Source organism: Lithobates pipiens, unplaced genomic scaffold (genome assembly GCF_037356315.1).
Source record: "Lithobates pipiens isolate NorthernLeopardFrog02 unplaced genomic scaffold, aLitPip1_a1.2 Scaffold_8, whole genome shotgun sequence".
Lineage (NCBI taxonomy): Eukaryota > Metazoa > Chordata > Amphibia > Anura > Ranidae > Lithobates > Lithobates pipiens.
The window spans coordinates 652167849-652188627 of NW_027507903.1; the positions used below are offsets into that span (position 1 = coordinate 652167849).

The 20779-nt window shown below is 44.6% G+C and overlaps 1 protein-coding gene across 1 annotated transcript in view; it reads right to left on the reverse strand.

Moving 5' to 3' along the window:
• The window catches only part of LOC143961712 (NACHT, LRR and PYD domains-containing protein 12-like), a 145251-nt gene that overhangs the window by 47470 nt on the left and 77002 nt on the right, over nt 1-20779 (reverse strand). The window contains exons 6-8 of the mRNA XM_077471040.1: nt 16773-16943; nt 3721-3897; nt 2750-2826 (exon numbers count right to left, since the gene is read on the reverse strand). Of these exons, the coding sequence (XP_077327166.1) occupies nt 2750-2826; nt 3721-3897; nt 16773-16943 (425 nt within the window). The remainder of the gene's footprint in view (nt 1-2749; nt 2827-3720; nt 3898-16772; nt 16944-20779) is intronic.

Genomic DNA, 20779 nt, shown 5'->3' on the forward strand with positions numbered 1-20779 from the left:
TCAGCAAATAAACAAGGGCAGTCCAGAATCAGAGTCACAAGCCAGGCCAAGGTCATACACGGGGAGATCAGCAAATGGGGTAAGGAACACAGGACAGGGAGAGGATGGATGGATCAGACTTCAGGACAGGAATAATGGTAACAGGTGGGACAGGGTTGGGACCAGGACAGGGAAACAGGATCAGAGCCACGGGTCACAGGTTCAGGGTACAGGAACAGGTTCAGGATCGCAAGCAGCAGGTCAGGGCACAAGGAACAATACCGAGGCAAACATATGACTGCTTGTCAGCTATTTATAGGCCTGTGATTGGCCTCAAGTGACACCTGATTGCAGGAGGTGCTGCCTGCTCCATACTGCCAGGATCCATCCGCTGGTGGACGCCAGTACTGCGGCCCAAAGATGATCTAGCATCAGCAGGGAAAAGCTCTCCTGACAGCTCAAAACTGACAGGAGACACCTGCTGGTGGACCTCAGTACTGCACGCCAAGAGACAGATATTATCAGCGGATGGAACATTTCCTGACAATCGGGATGGGTGACACGTAATTCTCTGCAGTGGGATGGGTGACACGTAATGCTCTGCAGTGGGATGGGTGACACGGAAGGCTCTGCAGCGGGATGGGTGACATGTAATGCTCTGCAGCGGGAAGAGTGACACGTAATACTCTGCAATGGGATGGGTGACACATAATGATCTGCAGTGGGATGGGTGACACCCAATGCTCTGCAGTGGGATGGGTGACACGTAATGCTCTGCAGTGGGATGGGTGACACGTAATGCTCTGCAGTGGGATGGGTGACACGTAATGCTCTGCAGTGGGATGGGTGACACGTAATGCTCTGCAGTGGGATGGGTGATACATAATACTCTGCAGTGGGATGGGTGACATGTAATACTCTGCAGTGGGATGGGTGACACAAAATCTTAGACATGTGCACTGACAAAAAAAAATTAATTTTCATTTCATTCATTTTTTGCTTTTTTTCAGAAATTTCGGAAATCCGAAAATTCGGATTTTGAATTTTGACATTTCCGAATTTTTAAATTTCTGAATTTTCGAATTATGAATTTCCAAATTTCCGAAAATTCAGTAAATCAAAAATCCAAAAATCTGAAAAAAAGAAAGAAAATCATTAAAATTTGAAATAACTACTAACTAATAAATTATAGGTATTGGAATTTCCTTTCAAATTTGGCTTAGTGAACATAAAAATGTATCTGATGTTACAAATTATCCAAAATAACGAATGGAATGGAACAAATTAATAATAATAATAATAATAATAATAATAATAATGTATTATTATTATTATTAGATTGTTACATTCCATTATTTTAGATGCAGAATTCATTATTTCAGATAATTTGTAACTTTGGATGAATTTGTACTCATTACGTTCACTAACAGCCAAGATTGAAAGGAAATTCCAATACCTATAATTTAATAGTTTTTATTAATTAGTTAGATTTTCAGATTCGCACAGAATCTTCCTGGGGGGTGACACAAAATATTTCTGTGGGGTGACACAGTATCTTCCTGGGGGTGACACAGTATCTTCCTGGGGGTGACACAGAATCTTCCTGGGGGGGTGACACAGAATCTTCCTGGGGGGTGACACAGAATCTTCCTGGGGGGTGACACAGAATCTTCGTGGGGGGGTGACACAGAATCTTCCTGGTGGGTGACACAGAATCTATTTCGGGGGGTGACACAGAATCTTCCTGGGGGGTGACACAGAATCTTCCTGGGGGTGACACACAATGATTGGTGGTGATGGTTAAAATATAACATTTTTTTCCAATGAAAATTGTGAGTCAGTAAAATGTATTGTCAGTAAGGCCGCTTTCACACATGCGGACATTATGTCCGTATTTCATCCATCCGTTTGCGGATGAAATACAGACATACATGCATTCCTATGGGATAGCGGGTGTCTGCGGATAAACATAAGCAGACACCCACTATCGTCCGCCTCCGCTATTGTCTGATTCTGCAGACGGAGGAAAATCCTATTTTTCTATCCGTCTGCAGAGCGGATCGGATGAACACGGACAGACGGTCCGTGCTCATCCGATCCCCATAGAGGAGAGCAGAGAGCTGACAGGGCGGTCCCTGCACAGTGTGCAGAGACTGCCCTGTCCACTGCCGGCTCAGCGGGGACAACGGAGCGATCCCTGCTGAGCAAGCGGATCATCACGGGGCGGATCATTACTGATCCGTACCGTGTGTAAGGGGCCTAAACGTTGACACAACAGGACAGTGTCTTGTATGAATAAAGTTTGTTGTAATGTTTGGTCCTTGTGCCATTGTCACAGAACATCATCCAGGAGCCAATCCACATGCAGCTCTGAAAGTGCGGGGACAACTATCACTCATAGAGAGGAGGCGGGGCAGAGGCGGGGCTCCAATCCGATGACAATGGAGGCGGAGCTGTAGCGGTGATCTGATGTGTGGTGCAGCCAGTGTGTCACCGCAGGCTTGTAGTACAATAGATGGGAGCGCGCATGCGCGGGTGCCCCTATCAGATCAGTACTGTGAAGGGGCACCGGTCACACAGCAACAGAGGAAGTGGGCAATACTGAGCATAAATGACGCCATTTAGAAGAGGAAAAGAAGAGAAAGATTACTATTACTGGAATTCTATATTTAAGGATGAGAAAGAGAAAATAAAAGCTGAGAGTTGATGTGACTTTACTCTGATATCATCCATTCCGGACATTCTCTTCATATCAGGATCTGTGTATTACCTGAGAGGGGGAGGGGCTCCCACACACCATCTTCTGATCTTCTTCTGTATATAAATACAAGCCAGTATTCTTCATGCCTTCATAGAAGAATGAAATGAGAGTGTTAGAGGAAGAAATGTTGCTGTGATGATGGAAGGGGGGGAGGGGCTCATACTGTGCTCTGTAAGAAATGATGGAAAAGTGAGGGGCCCTCATGGCAGGGGCCACACACTCATCTCCATCCAACCATTGGGATAGCAGACTGTATGCCGGGTGTGCTGGGCTGTCATGTGTACAGGCTGAGAACACACATCTGATTGGCTCAGTTATACTGACACATTGGATGGACCTCGGGGGATGGGGAGGGGTTATTTTTCTGTAAAGGTAAAACCTTGTGGAAGATTGTAGGACCTGACTAAGATTATTATTGGTGGATCTGATTTTCCCCATCCCCCATCTGTAATGATAAAACTTGGGATGAGGAATACATTCTCCATCATCTGGGAAATCTGTGACTGGCACAGGAAATCTCAATCATCTCTCTCATTATCTGTATAACTACAGAGACCTCCAATGGGCTCTACAGAAATTGTATAGAATGTTTGTCACCCTTCCTTCCATCTTCATTACAGAGCAGCCCGGGTGTCAGAAGACCTCCCAACAACGTCTCATCTCCATCATCTCATCTCCATCATCTCATCTCCATCATCTCATCCCCATCACCTCACATCCATCATCTCACCTCCATCATCTCACCCCCATCATTACATCTCCATCATCTCACCTCCATCATCTCATCTCCATCATCTCACCCCCATCATCACATCTCCATCATCTCACCTCCATCATCTCACCCCCCATCATCGCATCTCCATCATCTCACCCCCATAATCTCATCTCCATCATCTCATCCCCATCCAATGTTGTCTACACGTTACTATTCACATTCTAAGACTTAGTATGTGTGTTACCTCCAATTTAACAGATCTTACCATCTATACACATAGAAGCCGGCATTCCGCAGGACCTCACAACGTTGTCTCACTTCTGACTCCGACATCTTCTCATCATCATGCAATGTTATCCGCAGATAGGTCAGAGTTCGGTTTGTGGAGATAACGGAGCAAAGATCATCACAGCACCATAATGTCCCTTTACAGTGATTAACACTGGAGGGAGAAACAGGAAAGAGGAGATGTTCTTCCAGGAAAGGCAGAATTAGACACATCCAATGAATAATCAGTGGGCAGAGTCTTAGAAAATTAAATGTTCTTCCAGGGCGGGGCAGAAGTAGACACATCCAATGACTAATCAGTGGGTGGGGTCTTAGAAAATGAAATGTTCTTCCAGGGAGGGGCAGAAGTAGACACATCCAATGACTAATCAGTGGGCGGGGTCTTAGAAAATGAAATGCAAAGCCGCCTCATATGTGCCCACAGTGCACATCAATCAGTGCCCACCAGTGGTTCCAATCAGTGTAGCCTCATCAGGCAATTTGATGGGGCAGGTTTGATGGTGGCAGTTTTTATGGGGAAAATAAGATGGGGCAATTTTGATGGTGGCAGTATAATGGGGCAATATAATGGGGCCGTTTTGATGGAGCCATTTTGATGGAGCTATTTTTATGGTGGCAGTATAATGGTGCATTTTGATGGGGGCAATAGGATGGTGGCAGTTTTAATGGGGGCAATATGATGGGGCAATTACGATGGAGCAATTTTGATGGGGCAATTTAGATGATGGCAGTATAATGGGGCAATTTTGATGGGGGCAATAGAATGGGGCAGTTTTGATGGGGCAATTTTGATGGTGGCATTATGATTGGGCAGTTTTGTGGGGCAATTTTGATGGTGGAAATATAATAGGACATTTTTGATGGGAGCAATTTCATAGGGAAATTTGATGGAGCAATTTGATGGGGGCAATTTTGATTGCAACAGTATGATGGGGCAATTTTGATGGTGGCAGTATGAAGGGGAAATTTTATGGGGGGCATTTTAAGGGGGCAATTTGATCGGGCAATAGAATGAGGCAGTTTTGATTGTGGAAATTTTGATGGTGGCAGTATAATGGGGCAATTTTGATGAGGGCAATAGGATGGGGTAGTTTTGATTGTGTCAGTAGGATGAGGAAATTTGATGGGGGCAATATGATGGGGCAATTTTGATGGTGGCAGTATGATGGGGCAATTTTGATGGGGGCAATTTCATGGGGCAATAGGATGAGGCAGTTTTGATGGGGCAGTTTTGATGGGGCAATTTTGGTGGTAACAGTATAAAGGGGCAAATTTGATGGGGGCAATAAGTTGGGTCAATTTTGATGGGGCAGTTTTGATGGGGGCAGTTTTGATGGGGGCAGTTTTGATGGGGTAGTATAATGGGCAATTGTGAAGGGACAATTTTGATGGGGCAATATGATGGGGCAATTGTGATGGGGCACTATAATTTGGCAATTTTGATGGGGGCATATGATGGGGCAATTTTGATGGGGCAATTTCATGGGGCAGTTTTGATGGGGGCAACAAGATGGGGCAAGTTTGGTGGCGGCCGTATAATGGGGCAATTTTGATGGGGGCAATATGATGGGGCAATTTTGATGGTGGCAATTTGATGGGGCAATGTTGATGGTGGCAGTATGATTGGGCAATTTTGATGGGGAACAGTTTTGATGGTGGCAGTATAATGGGGCAATTTTGAGAGGGCAATAGCATAGGGCAGTTTTTAATCGGGGCAATAGGATGGGGCAATTTTGGTGGCAGTATAATGGGACAATTTTGATGGGGCAATATGATGTGGCAATTTTGATGGGGCAATTTCATGGGAAAATTTGATAGGGCAGTTTTGATGGGGGCAATATGATGGGGCAATTTTGATGAGGGCAATATGATGGGGCAATAGGATGGGGCAATTTTGATGGGGCAATAAGATAGGGCAGTTTTGAAGGTGGCAGTATGATGGAACAATTTTGAAGAGGTCAATTTTTTTTTTCCAACTTTAAGTTTTTTATTGAGAATAATATAGAGTTACAGGTACAATTAACACAGTACGTCGAACAGCGACATCAATACATAACATATACAATGGTTTCGTTGTTTAACACTGTTATACGTATACATCAGTAGGTAATGTAATTCAAAAATGTATATAAGGAAATAAAAAGGAAGAAAGGGAAAAAAGAAAAACTAGGTAAGTAATATGACCCGAGAAAACGTAACCAGAATTCCCACTAGTGTGGCACCCCGTAGGGGATCATTAGTGCCACACCAATAGGAGATTCCCCCTAAAGGACGTTAGACTAAAGTGTCATCTCATTGGAGATATGGTAAAAAAAAGGGGGGTAATCCAAGGAACAAGTAAAAGATAGTATCTAGTATTGCTCGGTCAAGAATTCAGGACTAGGTCTAAAAATTACCATCATGGAGTACTAGTCACAGCTGAGTTCCACTTTATCCAAGGTTGCCAATTAGCAGCGGTTTTAGAAGACCGACCACTGCCCATTGTCAACCCGGACTCGTAGTCGCAATGTAGATTCACTATATCTGACACTTGCGCTAAAGTGAGAGGGGTGTCCAATCTCCAGTGTCTGGTGATATTAAGCCTGGCAGCAAGTAGTATATGTGTGGCGACACATCTCATGTTGTGAGGAATTTGATCAATGGTCAAATTGAGTATAGCCAATGCAGGAGTCTGGGGCACAGTGCAATTAGTAATTGAGGAAATGAGATTGAAAACATCCTCCCAATATTGTTTTAGATGAGGGCAAGCCCATAGGATGTGGATTAAGTTTCCGGTTTCTGATTTGCACCGCCAACAGCTATTGGTGGAATGGGGATCGAAGGATGCTAATCTAGTTGGGGTGAGGTAATACCTTAATGGGATTTTTTGCATGAGTTCCCACAATGCTGAACACTTTGTATATTTGTAGGTAACATTAATTGCCAATTGCCACTGGTCGTCCGTATACAAGTGTGCTAAGTCTGTCTCCCATTTATGATGGGGAGCCAATTTAACCACTTCAATACAGGGCACTTAAACACCTTCCTGCCCAGACCAATTTTGAGCCTTCAGCGCTGTCGCACTTTGAATGACAATTGCGCGGTCATGCTACACTGTACCCAAATGAAATTTTTATCATTTTTTTCCCACAAATAGAGCTTTCTTTTGGTGGTATTTGATCACCTCTACGGTTTTTATTTTTTGCGCTACAAATAAAAAAATACCGAAAATTTTGAAAAAAAAAATGTTTTTTTTTTGTTTCAGTTTCAAAACTTTGTAAATAAGTACGTTTTCTCCTTCACTGATGGGCACTGATGGGGCTACACTGATGGGCACTGATAAGGTGGCACTGATGGGCACCAATGTGGCACCAATGAAGTGGCACTGATAGGCGGCACTGATGAGCGACACGGATGAGCGACACGGATGGGCGACACGGATGGGCGACACGGACGGACACTGATAGGTGGCACAAATTGGCACTGATAGCTGGCGCGGATGGGCGGCACGGATGGGCATGGATAGGCGGCACAGGTGGGCATGGATAGGCGGCACAGGTGGGCATAGATAGGCGGCACAGGTGGGCATAGATAGGCGGCACAGGTGGGCATGGATAGGCGGCACAGGTGGGCACTCATAGGCGGCACAGGTGGGCACTCATAGGCGGCACAGGTGGGCACTCAGGCGGCACAGGTGAGCACTCATAGGCGGCACAGGTGGGCACTCATAGGCGGCATCGGTGTTATAGTAATGGATGCCAATCAGTGCCAAACAATAATGCATGCCAATCAGTGATGCCCATTGTGGCCACTGATTGGCATCCATTATGGGCACTGATTGGCACCCATTGTGCTGACTGGCACCCTGGTGGTCTAGGGAGGATTATGGATTTTTATTACCTTTTCCCTGGTGGTCTAGTGGTGTCCCTGGTGGTCCAGTGTGGGCATCCTCGGGGGGGCTGTGCTGATAATCGATCAGCACAGACCCCCCCCTGTCAGAGGAGCAGCCGATCGGCTCTCCTCTACTCGCGTCTGACAGACGCGAGTGAGGGAAAGCCGATCACCGGCTCTTCCCATTTACACTGTGATCAGCCGTGATTGGACACGGCTGATCACATGGTAAAGAGTCTCCGTCGGAGACTCTTTACCGAGATCGTAGTTGCCGGGTGTCAGACTGACACCCCGCAACAACGATCGCCGCGATGCGCGCCCCCGGGGGCGCGCAGCGGCTCATTATCCTAATCACGTCATATGACGTGAGGTTAGGATAATGAAACCACTTTGCCGCCGTCAATTTGTAATAGGGCGGGCGGCAAGTGGTTAAGGAAGGTGTGTTTGTGTTGTAGGAGATTGTAAAAGTGAGTTATGCCTTTAATATTTGAAGTCGTATTATTGAGAAACTTCCAAGTCTTAGGGGGAATTGTATACAGCGGGGAAGGCGTATTAGATAAGCAGTGCCCGATGCGCATGTAAGTAAAGTATTCTGAGCTGGGAAGATTATATTCAGATTGTAGTTGGGAGAAGGGTTTGAGATGGTGATTTTGGTACAAGTGTTGGAGGGTATGAATACCTTTGACGGACCAGAGTGAAGTCGGTAAGTCAGGTGTTAAATGAGTAAGTGTTTCTAAAGGAATACTAAAGTTGGGGGAAGGAGTTTCGGGAAGTCTGTTGACAAGTCTACGCCATGCCAGGGCCGACGCTTTCATAGTCGGGGATAAGTAGGTCGGAATGTTAGTACCTAGAAGTATACTGAGCAGCCAGTATTTTAAATCAGTGTTAGTGATCGTTTGTCGTTCTATCTGGGCCCAAGGAGTGAGTGGTTGTGGGCAAAGCCAATGTGGAAGTTGGGATAATATGGCTGCTGAGTGGTAGTCTTTAAAGTCTATGGAGCCTATTCCGCCCACTGTTTTGTGTTTGATGAGATATGAGTGAGCACACCGGGGTTTCTTCCCCTTCCAGAGGTATTTATTATATATTGTTTGTAATGAACGGAAGAATGTAGTTGGGAGAGGGATAGGAAGTGTGCGGAAGAAATAGAGGATTTGGGGGAGGCAAATCATTTTGAAGGCGGCGAGTTTACCAGTCCATGAAAGTTCATGCTTTGCTAGTTTCTGTGATGTTTGCTGTATGTTGTGTAAGAGTGTAGGGAAATTGACCGAGTAGAGATGTTTTAGGGATCTTGGTAATTGGATGCCAAGATATGGGATGTGAGTAGATGCCCATTGAAATGGATATTGTATTTGCAGGAGATTTTTCGTGGCGGCGTCAATATTTATATCAAGTATGAGGGATTTGGACTCATTTACTTTGTAAAGTGAGACCGAACTGAACCATTTAAGTATTCTATGAACCTCAGCCAGGGAAGAGGTCAGGTTAGTAAGACTCAAGATGACATCATCTGCGAACAAGCAAATTTTATGGGAAACAGGGCCAATTGTTATACCAGTGATAGTAGAGAGAGACCTTATATGTTCAGCCAGGGGTTCCATAACTAAGTTGAAAATAAGGGGTGATAGGGGGCAACCCTGGCGGGTACCATTGGTGATGGAAAATGGGCGGGATAGCATTCCTTCCGTGAAGACTTGTGCTTCCGGAGTAGTATATAGTGCCATGATGGCATTTAATATAAGACCTGTAAAACCAAACTTTTTCAAGACTGAGGTGAGGTAGGGCCAGTGAACTCTACCGAACGCCTTCTCTGCATCCAAAGAGAGAAGCAGAGAAGGCGTTCCTGTTGATTGTGCTTGGTGGATTAAGTTGAGCATTCTTCTGGTGGCATCGGGGGCTTGCCTCCCTTTGGTGAAACCTGCCTGATCCTGGTGAATGAGGTGGGGCATGATGTTAATTAGTCTACAGGCAATAGTTTTGGCGTATATTTTCAGATCTTGATTTAATAGTGAAATTGGGCGGAAGTTTTGGGGGACATTCGGTTCTTTCCCTGGCTTAGGTATAGTTATCACAAATGCTTTTAAGTATTCTTTATTAAAAGTAGAAGAGGAGGCAACGTTGTTAAAAAGTTCAGTCAAATGGGGGACTAGAAGTGGAGCAAATTGTTTAAAATATTCTCCAGTGAGTCCGTCTGGGCCTGGAGATTTGCCATTTGGCAGTGTTTTGATAGTTTCCAAAATTTCTTGTTCAGAGAACGGGGCATTGAGTTCGGTCAATTGGTCAGCAGTCAAAGTGGGGGGGTCTAGATTTTGAAGGAAATTGTCGATATTAGTTTGCGAAGGTTGTGGAATAGTAGGGTCTCGTGCAAGGTTATACAGGTCACTATAATAGGAACTAAAGGCGTCAGCAATGTCCTGGGGGTCATTAAGGTTAATTTTGGTATGGGGGTGAATCAAATGGGTAATTTTGGTCTTAAGGCGTCGCCCTTTTATGCGTTGTGCTAGTTTTTTGCCTGCTTTATTAGAGGTTGAGTCAGGAGATGTTCATAAGAGTGGAGCAAAAAGGTCCTGAGATCCTGACGGAGGGACAATAATTTGTCTGTCAATATATGACTAGGGTCTGATTTATGTTTCAGTTCTAATGCAGAAATTTGGGCTGTTAATTCGTCAAAACGTTGCGTCCTCTTTTTCTTGTGGAGGGAACCCAATTTTATGAGTACCCCTCTCACATATGCTTTATGGGCACTCCACACCACTCCTGGATCAGACACAGTGCCCTTGTTGAGCTGGAAATAATCTGTAATATGGGTCGAGATTTCTGATGTGTATTGATCGTTTTGGAGGAGGTAGTTGTTAGCTCTCCATAGGTGAGCAGTGGGGGAGGAACGGGAAGTATCGATAGAAATAGAAATAGGGGCATGGTCTGACCAAGTCGTGGTGTGGATTGCAGAATCTACAATTTTTTGCAAGGTCCACTTATCAGATAGGAATAGATCTATTCTTGAGTAAGAACGATGTCTGGTGGAGAAAAAGGTAAAGTCTTGTTCAGAGCCATGATGGCAACGCCAGATGTCATAAAGGTCATGGTTGGAAATGAAGTCTCTCAGAGGTGACCCGAGTCTTGTAGCAGTAGATGTAGAATCCATCAGTGGATCTGGAATCAAGTTGAAGTCACCGCACATTATGAATCGATGTTTTTGATCAGGTTTTGCGAGTCGGAGTACATTGTGGAGGAAGCTCAATTGAAGGGAATTAGGGGCATAAACATTAAGGAGCTTATAGGTTGTTCGGTTAATGTTACAGGTGAGGATGAGGTATCTGCCCTCTGGGTCTGATGTGGCATCTAGAAGTTGGAAGTCAACAGTGTGTTTGACAGCGATCATAACTCCTCTAGATTTGGTGGTATGAGTGGCATGGAAGAGATGAGGAAACAAATGGTGTTTGCAGAGCGGGGTGTCCTCTGGCAGTAGGTGGGTCTCTTGTACGCAAATTATGTCACTACGGAGGTCAGAGGCAGTTTTCCACAGTGAGTGGCGTTTGGCCGGATGGTTTAAGCCATTGGCATTCAGAGACACAATGGTGAGTGACATCCTGTGTTGGAGAAAGTGAGCAATCGGTGGAGTATTGTATTGGGATCACTCACGATTAGGGGAACTCAGTATTGAGCAAAAGCTATACGTAGCCAGGCACAAAAGTGTCGGTCAAAGGAGACGGGAGTTTAAGTGGTCTCTGAGCTGTGGATAGAGCAATACTGTGCTGGTTAAATTAAAAATAAAACAGAGAAAGAGGCAGAGAGTGAAATTGGATGGTACTAGTGTGTCCCAGTGATACAAATCTGTCTCAGAACTCTAGGCTAGCTTGTATGTACTTGCGTTGGTATTAATAAAAAAAGAAAATTAAAATATGCAAAGAAAACTTGTTGGAGGGGTGCAAGTAGCACTTATTAAAGCCTCCAAATAGGGGTTGAACAGTTCGGATATCCAGGAAACGAAAGGTGGGGTGTCGGTAAATCAAAGCTCCCGGGAGCCAATAAAACGTGAAACAGAACAGCATAAAGCGGCCGAGTAGTAGTAGGTGAGGCAGCCTTAGGATTTGTTAAAGTCAAGGTTTCGACTGGGCCCAGGTTGAGCTCTTTGATGGTTGGTCAAGATGGGGGGTTCGATCACAACACCCCAGGAGTGGAGGAGATGAAGGCCCTTGTCAAGCGTACCAATCACATGTGTGTGACTATTTTTGGCAATGAGGAGTGTGGCTGGATAGCGCCATTTGTAGGGGATTTTGTGGTTTTGCAGCGACTTGGTGATTGGATTAAGATGCCTTCTCATTTGTAAGGTATATTTGGAGAGATCCGGGAACAATTGGAACCCTTTATAAGGAGACGGTAAAGGAGATTTTTCTTTCATGCCTAGTAGTATTCTTTCTTTCACGTGGTAGAAATGGATTTGCATGAGCACATCTCTAGGGACCGAGGCCGCTAAGTGGGGCGGTTTGGCAATTCTGTGAATGCGGTCAATGATCAAGTCGCGTGGGGATACATCTGGTATTAGAACCCGAATGAGCTCTTTGGCGTAGCGTGGTAGATCAGTAGGGGGTACATTTTCGGGGACCCCCGCAGCTTGAGATTGTTCCTGCGAGACCTGTCCTCGAGGTCGGCCAGTTTGGCTTTTATCCAGGATTGTTCTTCTTTTAGGTCCTCACAGGTGTCAATTATGTCATTGACTGTAGTGGAACAGTCAGCCATTGCCGTTTCTGTTTTAGTCACTCTGTCAGATAAATAGTTAAAATCATATGTGATTTTAGAGAACATTGAGGAGAGATCAGTCATTAAGGAAGACTGGAGGGATAGGAGCATCTCCTTTAAAGTTGTGTCCAGCACTGGCTGGCCCGCTGTGGGAAAGGCAGCCATGGAGGATTGCAGGGCCTGTCCAGAAAACAGAGGAGTTGAAGCCTGGGACTCAATTTGGGGGGTGGGAAGGCCGCAGCGGTGGCGTGTCTAGCCGCACTTTGCCAGTAAAGAATTGAGCGTTTGGTCAAGAGGGGGTGAAGAAGGAGTACCTGTGTCCAGGGTATCCATCGCTGGATCGATCGGAACATTGTATGCCTTGCTTCGTGCAGTCCGGTCGGCGCCATTTTGACTGGGCGCGGAACGATCCGCCGGTTTGTATGCAAACTCAGTGAGTTTCTGAGGTTTGCGATCGGTGAGTCTCTTCCGAGATGAGCTCATCGTTTTCTCCGGTCCTTACTGTGCGGAATACGGATGGTTCGTCGATGTCGGCCTGAGACGTGAGGTAAAAGGTCCCAGTTTACGAGCTGAGGAATCAGATGTCCATCTTCCTTCCTGGCTAGCCACGCCCCCGAAGAGGTCAATTTTGATGGTGCCAGTATAATGGGGACATTTTGATGGGGCAATAGGATGAGGTAGTTTTGATGAGGCAAATTTTATGGTGGCAGTATTATGGGGCGATTTTGGTGGGGGCAATATGATGGGGCAATTTTGATGGTGGCAGTATAATGGGGCAAGTTTGGTGGTGGCAGTATGATGGGGCAATTTTGATGGGGGCAATTTCATGGGGCAGTTTTAATGGGGGCAGTATAATGGGGCAATTGTGATGAGGCAGTACAATGGGGCAATTTTGATGGGGCAATAGCATGGAGCAATTTTGGTGGTGGCAGTATAATGATGCAATTTCATGGGGAAATTTGATAGGGCAGTTTTGATGGGGGCAATATGATGGGGCAATTTTGTTGGTGGCATATTCATGGGGCAAATTTTAATGGTGGCAGTACAATGGGACAATTTTGATGGGGGCAATAGGAGGGGGCAATTTTGGTGGTGGCAGTATAATGGGGCAATTTTGATTGTGGCAGTATAATGGGGCAATTTTGAGGGGGGAAATAGTATGGGGGAGCTTTTATGGGGCAATATGATAAGGCATTTTTTGTGGTGGCAGTATAATGGGGCAATAGGATGAGGCAGTTTTGATGGGGCAATTTTGATTGGGGCAATTTTGATGTTGGCAGTATGATAGGACAATCTTGATGGGGGCAATATGATGGGGCAGTTTTGATTGTGGCAGTATGATGGGGCAATATGATTGGGGCAATGTTAATGGTGGCAGTATGATGGGGCAGTTTTGATGGGTAATTTTAAGGGGGCTATTTGATGGGGCAATTTGATTGGGGCAATAGGATGAGGCAGTTTTGATGGGGCAATTTTGATTGTGGCAATTTTGATGGTGGTAATATAATGGGGCAATTTGTGTGGGGGCAATTTTTATTGTGGCAATTTTGATGGTGGCAGTATGATGGGGCAATTTTGATGGGGGCTATAGAATGGGGCAATTTTTATGGGAGCAATTTCATGGGGCATATTTAATGGGGGCAGTATAACGGGGCAATTGTGATGGGTCAGTTTTGATTGGGGCAATAAATAATTTTGGTGGTGGCAGCATAATGGGGCAATTTTTATGAGCCAATTTCTTGGGGAAATTTGGTAGGGCAGTGCTGATGGGGCAATTTTGATGGTGGCTATATCATGGGGCAATTTGATGGGGCAATTTGATGGGGCAATTTTGATGGTGGCAATTTGATGGGGCAATTTTGATGGTGGCAGTATTATGGGGCAATTTTGATGGTGGCAGTATGATGGGGCAATTTTGATTGTGGCAGCATGATGGGGCAATATGATGGGGGTAATTTTGATGGTGGCAGTATGATGGGGCAGTTTTGATGGGGTAATTTTAAGGGGGGAATTTGATTGGGGCAATAGAATGAGGGAGTTTTGATGGGCCAATTTTGATTGGAGCAATTTTGATGGTGGTAGTATGATGGGGAAATTTTGATGGTGGCAGTATGATGGGGCAGTTTTGATTGGAGCAATATGATGGGGCAATTTTGATAGTTGCAGTATAATGGGGCAATATTGATGGGACAACAGGATGGGGCAGTTTTCATGGGGCATTAGGATGGGACAGTTTTTATGGGGCAATAGGATGGGGAAATTTGGTGGTGGAAGTATGATGGGGCAGTTTTGATGGTGGCAGTATGATGGGGCAGTTTTGATGGGGATAATTTGATGGGGCAGCTTCTGCAAAAGGTAATTACTTTTTAAACAATGCTAATTGTAAATGATATCCCTCTTTCTGTGTAGATGTTATATATATATATACACACACACACATCTGCACATAAACAAGGGATATCATTTACAATTATCATCTTTTATAAAGTAATTTCCTTTTGCAGGAGATTTTTGTATTTCTAGATTTATAATCTTTGTAAATGTAGATAAACTTCCTGCTTCCTGGAGGGGGAGGGGAGGTTTCCATAGCTAAGGGGCAGGACCTTCCTCTGACACTGCTGTTGCTATGGAAACCCGACCTACAACCTATTACACGGCTCGTGCTGCTCTGAGCATGTGCAAGATCTGGAGGTGCATGCTGGGTAACCATGGAATACAGGAAGAGATACAGTCTGGCTTCAGATGCCCACACATGAAATGGCGGCGGCCTGCTGGGACTTACAAAAGTAAGAAATCAATGCTGCAAAAATACAAAGTGGACCTTGGATTACAGCGTACCTTTACTAGAACACATGAATCATGAGGATTATAGGGGGAGATTTATCTACAAAGTAACATTTCTCCAGAGCACGGCTTTATATATACAAGTGCCATAAAAATCCCCCTTAGGGGTATTTATTTTGTTTCTAACAAGTTTTTGGATGTGGCACTACTGAGAGGAAATCCTCACCGACTCCATTTCTACAATTACCGGGATAAAGTTGTTAGTTTTCTGTATAAAGTGTATTAATTCCAATTCATTATTCTGCAGCACATTGTTCCAGCACTGAGGTTGTGGTAGTAGCAGACATATATTGTATGTAGTATTTGCTTTGTATTATCATTTTTGTTGTGTAATTATTATTTGGAAGTATCAGGATCAGGTGGTTAGGTGGTTTGTTATATAGTTACACAGCCATATAGTAACACTGGGGTTGTGGTAACACTTACCTCTGTCTGCAGGTAGGTTGTCTTTCTGTGTAATAGAGCAGAGCTACACTAGTTTGTTATTTAGTGTATAAAATATGTACAAAGATAAAGAATGACAGAAAGTACAATAAAGACAAAAGGACAGACACAGTCTGGCTGTGAGAATAAAACAGAAATAAACATTTTCTGAGGATTATCCTGTGACAGGAACATGTCAGGAACATCCGCTATTCACCGGTTAGACCGGCACCATGGGAATCACCCCGTCCATATCTCAGGATCCTCAATTTATGGATGTGGGTGGAGTTTAGCCATCAGCCAATCAACCCTGGGGGGTGTTCCCTGCCCAGCCCACAAGCCGGTCCTGTGTTCTGAAGGAACCAGAGCTAAATGGACCATGAATGGTTCTGATGGATGAGGATTGGTAACACCGGCATGTCAGTCTGATCCCAACAAGACCAATCAGTGCTTGCTCCTGATCTATTCCAATCAGGAGGAATTATTTCCACCTCTCTGCAATCATATTTTATTTTGTATGAGAGATAAAATAGATTCCTCTGATTTCTGATATAAATCAATGTCTGGCAGACAGTTCGGGGTCTTCTCCCTGTATCGGCCTCGTCCCCTGCTGGGCTTGTAGATGAAATGACTAGGACTTCTCTTTGAGGCTCAGTGAGGTGACAATTTTATATCTACAAGGATGGGGGGATTTTATTGCCATCTAGGGGTCACTTCTGGTCTAGAGACTCGCTCTGTCCTTCCAGATTCTAATTGAGGACCATCTGTCTATGATTGGTCACTGAATGAAGAGAATACGGAGTCCTGTGCGTCTTCTGGTCTGTTTCAGGTCCGAATTCAGCCCAAAATTCAGACAGAAATTGGGCATGAAATGGTGTATGGAGACGCACCGGACCCCCTGCTGTGACCCGCTGTGACCTCCAGTGTGACCCCCAGCCAAAGTCTGATCTCTGATAGTCAGTGGAGGGGGGAGGGGATGCAAGACAATAACAGCGAGTGACCTGAAGGACTATGATGGGAACTCCCAGAGTAACCGGCCAATCAGAAGTCTGTCTTTGTATAACTTCCATCTAGGTGACATGTCTGGATCCCTCACATAGAAGTTTTATACCAGAATCCTGCAATATATTATATCATTTATAGGATAATTCTCACCTCAGCCACTGCAGAGTACAGCCAGGATCTCTGAGCCCCTCACATAGAAGTTTTATTCCAGAGTCTTCCAGATCATTATATGATAAATCCAGTTTGGTGAGGGATCGATTATTGATAAGAATGGATTGGAGATCATCACAGCCGGAGGAAGTCACACCACATCCATTCAACCTGCAGAGACAAATCCAGACACATGATATTATATTATAAGATGAATATGAGGAATATTCAGATTTAGTGAAAAGTAACATAACATCACTAGAACGGAATATCAGGATATACAGAATGTTATACAGAGGAAAGATCTTGTTATTAGGGAAGCTGATAAAGGTGAAGCTGTTGTAGTACTTATGTCTACCCAGTATAAAGAGGGGGCGCAGTGACAGCTCAGTAACCCCCTTATGTACCCTGTTATTAAGCAGGACCTCACACAGCGTCTCATACAGGGGCTTCTGAAATTGATTTATAAAGGAAAGGATCTGGGGGGTTTATGTAATAAAACAGCAGAATTTCTGATGGTGGATACCCCAGTGACCCCAATATTCCATCACCTTCCTAAAGTCCACCAATCAGGAGTTCCCATTGAAGGTCACTGGATTGTGTCAGGAATAATATCCCTTATGGAGAATGTAGGGGGGGGGGTGGATATACATTTCCAGCCTTTAGTGCTGAGACTTCTGGGATATATTAGAGATACAAGTACTATATTGGTGGATATTCCACATTTACAATGGGATTCTACATTCACATGGGGGACACTTCACATTAAAGCACTATTCTTCCATCCCCCATTCCTTAGTGTCTCTACCAATCAGATATCATCTCCATAGATATAGATCATATACTAGGATGTTACAGGAATTATTACAGAGGATGGAAAGGATGAAGGTTTTTTACCTTAACCACTTCAGCCCTGGAAGGTTTTACCCCCTTAATGACCAGAGCACTTTTTACAATTTGGCACTGCGCTGCTTTATCTGGTAATTGCACGGTCATGCAATGCTGTACACAAACAACATTTGTGTCCTTTTTTCCTACAAATAGAGATTTATTTTGGTGGTATTTTATCACCTCTGGGAATTTAATTTTTTGCAATATAAATGAAAAAAGACGAAAAATGTTGAAACAAATGATAGTCCTACTTTTTGTTATAAGAAAAATCCAATTTTTCATCTCCAGTACCATGATCACAGCCTCTGCCATCTTGACATCTTATGTACCATGCCCTCAGCCTCTAACATCTCCTATACGATGCCCACTGCCTCTGCCATATTGCCATCTCCTGTACAATACCCACAGCCACTGACATCTCCTGTACCATGCCCACAGCCTCTGCCATCTTGACATCTTCTGTACCATGCCCACAGCCTCTGACATTTCCTGTACCATGCCCAAAGCCTCTGCCATCTTGACATCTTCTGTACCATACTCACAACCTCTGACATCTCCTGTACCATGCCCACAGCCTCTGACATCTCCTGTACCATGCCCGCAGCCTCTGACATCTCTTGTACCATGCCCACAGTCTCTGCCATCTTGACATCTTCTGTACCATACTCACAACCTCTGACATCTCCTGTACCATGCCCACAGCCTCTGACATCTCCTGTACCAAGCCTGAAGCCTCTGACATATCCTGTACCATGCCCACAGCCTATGACATCTCCAGTACCATGCCCACAGCCTCTCACATCTCCTGCATCATGCCCGCAGCCTCTCACATCTCCTGTACCATGCCCACAACCTCTGCCTTCTTGACAGCTTCTATACAATGCCCACAGCTTCTGACATCTCCTGTACCATGCCAACAGCCTCTGACATCTCCTGTACCATGCCTGCAGCCTCTCACATCTCCTGCATCATGCCTGCAGCCTCTCACATCTCCTGTACCATGCCCACAACCTCTGCCTTCTTGACATCTTCTATACAATGCCCACAGCTTCTGATATCTCCTGTACCATGCCAACAGCCTCTGACATCTCCTGTACCATGCCTGCAGCCTCTGACATCTCCTGTAGCCTGTCCACAGCCTCTGCCATCTTGATATTGTCTGAACCATGCCCACAGCCTCTGACATCTCCTGTACCATGCCCGCAGCCTCTGACATCTTGAGATCTTCTGTACCATGCCCACAACTAGTGATGGCCGAACGGTTCGCCCGGCGGTCGTTTCGCGGCGAATTTCGGCTGTTCGCGATTCACCTGATCGGCGGAATATTGCCACCGTTCGCCAAGCGGACTTCCGTGTTTACTGTGTAAAAGAACTTTGACCTATGATGACACATCCATCATGGGGTACAGGACAGCCAATTGAGACATTACAGCACATGGACACTTGGACATTCCCCCTAATCTATAAATACACCCGATCCGGCGGCCATTTTACATTCTTTCCTCTGTCACTATAGAGAAAGGGACAGGACGGTGTGTCTGCTGTAGGGACAGTCAGTTTAGTCATTAGCTGTTACTATCAGGTCCACAAAAGTGCTATTCCAGTTATTGTTCCAGTAGCCTCTGTTTTGTCAGTTTATATAGGGACAGGCAGGAAGCAATGTGTGAGGCAGTGAGGGTCAGTTTAATCAGTAGCTGTTACTACTATTAGGTCCACAAAGGTTCTTTTCAGGACTGGTATGGTAATAGGCTTGTACACGTATAATATTCTTTCTTCCAAATATAGAAAGAATATTATACTTGACTGCTGCCCTTCTGCTGCAGTCTGCTAATCATTCACAACCTACTTGTTCCACAAAGGTCCTTTATAAGGACTGGTAATAACCTGGTGTAGGGTGCTATAGTACATAGGGTTGAGTGAGGTACAGTCTGCTATTCTATAAGGACTGGTATAGGTCCACAATACATAGGGTTGAGGTGCACTACTGCTGACCGCTGCCCTATACTGAAGCAGTCCTTCATCGGTATAGGGACTGACGTACAGTCTGCTAATCAGTCACAACCTACTTGTTCCACAAAGGTCCTTATAAGGACTGGTAACTTGGCCTGTCTAGGGTTCTACAGTACATAGGGTTGAGTGAGGTACAGTCTGCCATTCTATAAGGACTGGTATAGGTCCACAATACATAGGGTTGAGGTGCACTACTGCTGACCGCTGCCCTATACTGCAGCAGTCCTTCATCGGTATAGGGACTGACGTACAGTCTGCTAATCAGTCACAACCTACTTGTTCCACAAAGGTCCTTATAAGGACTGGTAAGGTATAGGGTACTACAGTACATAGGGTTGAAAACAAAAGTGGGGGTGTGTTGCGCTAACTTATAACCATAAAATATGAGAAAATAATGAATAAAATAAATAGCCCTAATACTGGCAAAAAATAAGTGCAAATAGACTTAGAAACGGTGAATAAAAAGTGCAACCGTTTACAGGGCTAACATAGAAGCGGCCATTAATATGGCAGTAAACAAAGTAATTAAAAAGAATAAGGATTAATATTGGCAGCAACATAAAAAAGGACTAAAAAAACGCCTCCAGTTTAAAATAACAAAAAACAAAGGTCTGACTTAGTAATACAGCCATAGGAGAAAAGGAACGATCACTCATATATAGATTAATTAATTAATATTTGCCGGAAAAATCATTATATATAATTAAACCGCATACGGCCGTATTACTAACTCAGACCTTTGTTTTTTGTTATTTTAAACTGGAGGCGTTTTTTTAGTCCTTTTTTATGTTGCTGCCAATATTATTCCTTATTCTTTTTAATTACTTTATGGCCGCTTCTATGTTAGCCCTTTAAAATACTAACCACCAGAACAATGGCTGCTTATGAAGTCCGAAAAGACTCCAAGAAAATGGCCGCCGCTCGAGCTCTATAGTTTAAATTGGCTTTGCCTTTTTCATAATGGACATAATACATGAATGTTAGCCGTTGGCGGAATTTAAGGGTATTCCGTTGTTGGTAGCGGCCCTTGAATGTATTACTTTTTTCTTTTCATTTTTTCCTTCCCTCCCCCCCTCGTTTGTATGCCGTTCTGGCTATATTATACT